General features: G+C 52.0%; 1 protein-coding gene and 1 pseudogene across 1 annotated transcript in view; one reads left to right on the forward strand and one right to left on the reverse strand.

The window, feature by feature from the left end:
• Positions 1-394, forward strand: part of LOC101982409 — a 1,625-nt pseudogene extending 1,231 nt beyond the window's left edge.
• Positions 395-764: 370 nt separating this feature from the next.
• Capn11 (calpain 11) overlaps positions 765-6,816 on the reverse strand; it is a 15,081-nt gene continuing 9,029 nt past the window's right edge. The window contains exons 11-21 of the mRNA XM_005359837.3: positions 4,801-4,812; positions 4,299-4,510; positions 3,976-4,015; positions 3,824-3,889; positions 3,682-3,739; positions 3,510-3,574; positions 3,182-3,250; positions 2,716-2,794; positions 2,507-2,623; positions 1,251-1,309; positions 765-1,140 (exon numbers count right to left, since the gene is read on the reverse strand). Coding sequence (XP_005359894.1) covers positions 1,114-1,140; positions 1,251-1,309; positions 2,507-2,623; positions 2,716-2,794; positions 3,182-3,250; positions 3,510-3,574; positions 3,682-3,739; positions 3,824-3,889; positions 3,976-4,015; positions 4,299-4,510; positions 4,801-4,812 — 804 coding nt within the window. The 3' untranslated portion in view covers positions 765-1,113. The remainder of the gene's footprint in view (positions 1,141-1,250; positions 1,310-2,506; positions 2,624-2,715; positions 2,795-3,181; positions 3,251-3,509; positions 3,575-3,681; positions 3,740-3,823; positions 3,890-3,975; positions 4,016-4,298; positions 4,511-4,800; positions 4,813-6,816) is intronic.

The following is a 6,816-nucleotide window of genomic DNA, read 5'->3' on the forward strand; positions in this document are numbered from 1 at the left end:
CTCTTGTAGACCAGGCTGGCCTCGAACTCCCAGAGATCCACCTGCCTCTGCCTCCCGAGTGCTGGGATTAAAGGCGTGCACCACCACCTCCCGGCCCGACTATGACCTTTCTGACAAGAGCATCAACCCACTGGGTGGCTTTGTCCATCATGGTGAGGTAGCCAATGACTTCATCACGCTCAAAGGCTGTGTGGTGGGAACCAAGAAGCGAGTGCTCACCCTCCGCAAGTCCTTGCTGGTGCAGACCAAACGGCGGGCTCTGGAGAAGACTGACCTGCAATTCACTGACACCACCTCCAAGTTTGGCCACCGTCGTTTCCAGACCATGGAGGAGAAGAAAGCATTCACGGGACCACTCAAGAAAGACCGCACTGCCAAGGAGGAAGGTGCTTAATGCCAGAATTTGCTTAACTGGTGTGGTCGGTCGCAATAAAAACTTTTCCGGTGGGGGGAAAAAAGCCAGATAAGGTGGTGCACATCTGCAAGCCAAGTCCTCCTTGGTGGTGAGGTGGGGGATGGAGACAACAGAAACAGCAGCTGCTCACAACCCAGCCGGCCTAGAGTAGCCTGTGCCACACCAGGAAGAGAGACCTTCAGCCTCACACCAGCCGGACCCCTCCGTGTGTGGCTCTTGCCCTGGGTGCGGTCTAGCATCCTGTATGGTGCAGCACCCCCTAGTAATTGTGTCAAACATTCGTAGGCATTTCCCGGAGACACAGTGGATACCCCTCTTTGGTGTTAAGGAAGTAGCAAACCATGTCCTGTCCTGTTTATTAGAATAATGTCCATGGCGTGGGGAGGGGGAACAACGGCATTTCTGGCGAGAGGGCTGACTAGAAGGCTCTGTGACTTGATAGCATGCGGGGGTGCTAAGCTGGCTGCAAGGCTGCCTTACCCAGACCAAACACTCAGAGCCTGAGAGTGCTCAGGGGTCGGTGGGGTGGGGATGGGGGTTAGAGCTCCCGGGAGCCAGAGAAGCCAAAGCCGGATCTGGGGCGCGGAGTAAACACTGAACCTGGGGCGCTGGAGAGCGAAGGTGACAAGGAGCACCCACCATCCTAGCTGGAGCCCCACTGGCGGGGGGGGGGGGGGAGGGCCAGGCTCTGCATCTCCCTACCCCCACATGGTTATGTGCAGCCACTGCAGAGAGAGCAGAGAACAGATGTTCAGCAGAGGAGGGAGATGGACAGGACTAGAAGGGGAGGGGACCATTTGCAGCCCGACCGACCTCCCCACCCCTTCCCGCGTACCTGCTCCATATTCAAGCAAATAGAACCAGTTTTCTTGGGGTCCATGGATAGGAAGAATGCTGTTTTAAGCAAAAGGTGGGGTGGAGAGTTAGCATTGAGATGATTATCTAAATGACCCACTCCCCCAAAAAGGTGAAACTCAGGAAGGTAGGAAGTTATTCCTTGATCATTAGGAGTGAAACATCACAACTGGTTAGGAGCCTGGCCCGGGTGTGAGCTCTTGTCTCAGAGTCTGTTACTCCGTGCTAGAGCGCTGGGGATGTGGGGGCAGTACCGACTGTTGTTGTGATTGTTATGATTGTGTTTATTTATTTATTGTGGGCGTGAGAGAGGTCTGCAGGCACCTGTGGAGGTCGCAGCTTGCACCTGTGGAGGTCAGAGGACAGCTTGTGGTCCTTGGTTCTTTCCTTCCACTACGTGGGTGGGCCCTGGGAGTTGAACTCAAGTCTTCAGGCCTGGTAACAAGTACTTCTTCATGCTGGGCCATCTTGCTCTTCCTATTGTTTGTTTTAACAAAGTCTCACTTGGGGGCTAGAGGAATGGCTAAGTGGTTAGGAGTACTGACTGCTCTTCCCGAGTACCCAGGTTCAATTCCCAGCACCCACATGGTGGCTAACAACTGTCTTTAACTCCAAGATCTAACACCCTTACACAGAGATACATGCAGGCAAAATGCCAGTGTACATAAAATAAAAACAAATAAATTATTAAAAAAAAACAAACCAAAGTCTCACTTGGTTGCTGAGCTTGCCTCAAACTTGTGATCCTCCTGTCTCAGCTTCCCAAATGTCAAGTACTATGAATATGGACCCCCAGATCCATGCTTGGAACAATAGTTTTATTTTTGATTTATTTATTTTGAGACAGGGTCTTTTGGCTGACCTAGGGTGGCCTCAAACTTACTGTGTGGCTGAGGATGGCCTTGAACTCGTGATTTTCTGCCCCCACCTCCTGAGTGTTTGGATTAAAGGTGTGCATCACCACACCAGACTTGGCACCTGCTAAGCAAGCACTCTACCAACTGAGCTACACCCCGGCCCAGGGCAGAAGTGTTACCTTAGCATTCGTATCATATTTGCTAGAGAGAGGAATAGGGATACGGACAATGGGCACAGTCCCGGTGAGTTGTGAATTTGAACTTGGGTCAGGTGTGTTTTCTGTAATGGAGAGGTTCTACAGAAAGGCCTCAGGGTGAGTGGGTGTGAGAACAAGCCAGCCTTCCTGGCCTAAGCTGCAGGGGGAGGTACCTCACTCACCAAACATGGCCTTTAGCCTTAGGAAGCAGTTGATGAAGTTGTCAAAGTCCACGACCATGTTTTCATCTGCGTACCTAGCCACCACCACCTCGGTTACCTTATTGTTCATCTTGATGCCTAGGACACAGATGGGGCGTGGGGCAGCATTTAGGCCTCCAGACTTGACTGCCCAGCTCCCTTCTTCTGACAACCTCGTGCTCCCTGGCCACCTGCTTTCTCTAGGGCCAAGCGCATCTCGTAGGAGTTCAAGGTCCCGGAGCGGTCCTCATCACACTCTTTGAAGATGTCCTGAAGACAGACAGATGTCATCAGGCCTTGTGTGTAGCATGGTGGTGGAAATAACAGAATACTGCAGTGTGACTGACTTACAACAACTGTCTGAGACCCTGGGGCCCCAACTCCTCTGACCAACCACTTGAATCTCTAATGTTCCTATTGCTAGTGGTCGAGGTTAACTCCAAGCATAGCAGGAACTGTTGGTACCCTGCCCAGGGCTTTCTTCGGGCACCCTTCAGGACTATACCAGGCTATCCAATTGCTAACCACTGTGTGTGTGTGTGTGTGTGTGTGTGTGTGTGTGTGTGTGTGTGTGTTGTCTGTCTCTGTGTGTTTTCAGTTCTAATGGCTTCTTCACTATTTTCCACCCTTCTTGGATGTCTCTTTAGGGTTCTTTACCGTCCATTTCTTGATCTTTTTCCACAGGATCTGGAACTCCAGAAAACCCAGCTTGCCAGTGCCATCTTTCTAGGGGGGTTCGTCAAGGATAAGAGTGTGAAGAAGGCATCCTAGGAAGGAGGGAACGGAAAGCCTTGACACAGGCTTGGGGTGGCTCCTGGATGCTAACCACCAGAACTGGGATCTTTAGCTACCCTGAAATCTAATCCCTATCACAAAGGAGGGTGCTGAGGCTGGCTGGAGAGATAGCTGCTTCTGAGTCAGCCTTGGAGGGCAGGAAAGAAGATGGAAAAATACTGGTTAGGATTGCCCCAGGGCAGAAAGATACATCCATGAGGTTGACCATACGGCGGCAGACATCCAAGCTAAAACCTCTTGTCTTGAAGTTCTTGACTGTGAGGAAGGCAAGGCGTAGGAAGAGGAGAAGAATGAATTCTGTGCAGGACACCCTAGGGTGGCCTTCATCGGGGCGAGCTGTGGGGGTGGGGTAGGCCACTCACATTTACTCGACATCTTGTTGAGCAGTCTTTGCAGCTTGTACATGTCTATTTCCTTGTCCTGGGAGGAGAGACTGTAACCATCTGCTCTGCCCCTGCGGCCCAGCGCCCCCTCCCTTCAGCCTCTGCCCCTGGGACTTCTTACTCCATTTGCCACCATCTCAAACAAGTGGATGGACTCCTGGTCCAAATCCTTCTCAGAGACGGTTTCCTGGGGGAAAAGCAGCCAGGAGGGAGGGAGCCAGTCTTAAAAGCATCCTTAATATCCCCAGCCCCAATCCCAAGGCTTTCTATTACCTCTTTAAGATGTTCAGCACAATTGGCTTCATCCAGCAGCCTGGGCATAAGAGAGTAAAGGTTTAGGGGTGACTGGGGACCAGAGAGATGAGGTTCCCGATGGGGTGACCCAGGGAAGGTCCTGTCATTGTATATGGAGCAGTACTGAATAGTCCATCAAATCTGGGCTCTAGTTTAACTGCTTCTATTACTGATTTAAATCTCACATCCTTGTAGCTCAGTTTCTAGGAGTATAAAATAGGATTGACGTGGAGGAAGCCCAAAACCTGACATCCTGCAGCCCTTGGGCAGGGAACCTGGCCACAGTGAGGTTAGCCCCTCACCAGGTCTCATTGTGCTTCTCCGTAAAGACCCGAAGCAGGAAGTCAGCATCTTTATGGGGCTCAAAGGTGGAGGGGATAATGATGTATTCCCCTGGAGGCAGCCGAAGGTGACTGCTGACCTCTCGTGAGTTCATGAAGATCTCCGAAAAGCCATGTTCCCGGTATTTCACAAAGAACTCTTTCTTCAGATGGATGTTCCGGAGGTTCTGAAACTGTATGTACCCTGGAGGTGGGGTAGAGGACCAGCACAGGGAGCCAGCAGAGTGGATCTCCCAAGGTGAGCCATCTTTGGGGCAGTACCCCTGCTTTACGGCCTGGACTCCTCCCATGTGGTCAAAAACTCCAGTATGGTCTCACCCTTCCCTGACTCCCACCGTTGGATCATAGGGGTTGGACTCCTAACTCAGGGCTCCCCAGAACTCTTCACCAGATCCCTTCCCTTGACAACCCACATGCAGCCAGGGGTGGACTGGATGACTGCCCAGGAGTAAGCCTTTTGTACCTCCTTTGGGACCTAAAAAGAAAAGAGAGAAGAGGGTCAGATCTTCGGGGCAGTAGAGAGTATCTGGCCTTCAAATCGGTGAGTGTGCACTGTGCGTGTGTAAGTACATGTGAGCACAAGTGTGAGCCTGGGATGCGGTTTGTTAGGGCACTGGAGCAATGTTGGTGGGTGGGGTGTAGGCTGTTGGCATTAATAATTCGTCCGTTTTGTATTTCAAAGTCCAGTGTGCACAAAGTTGACAAAGGCAGATTTTTATCACTCCGGGTTAAGGACAGGAAAAAGAGTCCCAGAGAGGCAGGGCTGACTTGCTGAAAGGGGCTGGGATGTGGGTGTGCGCCAAGGTTGCTACTCCACCGAGCGCCATCTACAGGAACAGAAGAGGCGACTCCCGGAACTGAGGCTGGAGAGCAAATACACTAGCCTTTTTTCCCTCCCTTCTAGCCCAGGCTTTGACTATGCCCTGGAGTTGAGGATGACTTTGACCTTTAGATCCTCCTGCTTCCACCTTCCACATAACAGACATGTGCCACCATGCCCAGTTTTATCCATTGCTTGGGGCAGAACCCAGGGCTTCATGCACACAAGTTACATCACTAATGTTTTGATTTTCGGACACAAGGGATCATGTATCCCAGGCTGGTCTCTAACTATGGAGCTGAAGTTGGCCTTGAACTGCTGATCCTTCTGGCTTCTGTGGGCACCTTCATCTGTGTGCACATACCCACACAGACACACATACACATAATTAAAAACTAGAAATCTGCTGGCCGTGGTAGCAACAGCAGCGACTCATACATGCACAGATGAGTGAGAGAGGAGGGGTGGAGGAGAGGAGGGGTGGAGGAGAGGAGGGGTGGAGGAGAGGAGGGGTGTGTGTGGAGGTTGGAGGGGTGGAGGAGAGGAGGGGTGGAGGAGAGGAGGGGTGGAGCAGAGGAGGGGTGGAGGAGAGGAGGGGTGTGTGTGGAGGTTGGAGGGCAGCTGGAGTGAGGAGACTTTCTCCTTCCACCATGTGCGGCTGGGGGGTTAAAGTCAGGGTGCCAAGCTTAGAAACAAATGCCTCCTTGGCCACACCTCGGCCTTCCTGTCTTGGGAAGGGCGGCAGAGGAAAAGCAGCCCTTGCCCCGCCCCCTCTTTATTCCCTTCTTGCCAGGGAGCCTAGGCTGTCACAGAAGCAGGGCGAGCACTAGTTCTGTCCAATACTGAGAGCCCAGACTAGTCAGGGACTCGGCACATGGTAGGAGATGGCACGGTATTCCATACCTGTTGGCTATATAAGGGAGTGGCTAAATGGGCTTCTCTGGGATCTTGCAAACCATGGCTGGTCTTGAGAAACACGGATGGTGATGCTTTTTGGCCTCTGCAGTGAACAGTTTTGAAGGAGTGGCTGGGGCCACATTTGTGTGGAGGTGTTGCTGAAGTCTCCATTGCTCAGGGACCAGGACACAGTCTCTATCTCTGCCCCTTCAGTGTGTGAGCATGTGGGGTCACCTAATCTCTCCTGCCTTCAAGATCCGTCCTGTTCCCTAAGGGTAGCGGTAAGTGTGGTGTACGGGTGTTTGGGTAACGCCTGCCACAAAGGAAATGGTAGTTGTGTGGTAGATTAAAAAAAAAAAACAAAACAAAACTAGCCAGGTGGTGGTGGCACACGCTTCAGTCCCAGCACACAGGAGGCACAGGCAGATGGATTTCTGTGAGTTTGAGGCCAGTCTGCACAGCTAATTCTAGGACAGCCAAGGTTACATAGGGAACCCCTATCTGGAAAAACAAACAAATCTGTGGAAAGGGAACAGAGCCAGAGGCCTGACCAACGAGATGGCTCAGCGGTTAAGAGCACTTGCTGCTCTCGCAGAGGGCTTGGGTTTGGTTCCCAGCACCCACATGGTGACTCACAACCAGCTGTAACTCCAGCTCCAGTGGACCCGACACCATTTTCTGATCTCTGCTGGTATCAGGTATACATGTGGTAAACAAACATACATGCAGGCAAAAATGAGAGAGAGAGAGAGAGAGAGAGAG

Source organism: Microtus ochrogaster, linkage group LG2, assembly GCF_000317375.1.
Source record: "Microtus ochrogaster isolate Prairie Vole_2 linkage group LG2, MicOch1.0, whole genome shotgun sequence".
Lineage (NCBI taxonomy): Eukaryota > Metazoa > Chordata > Mammalia > Rodentia > Cricetidae > Microtus > Microtus ochrogaster.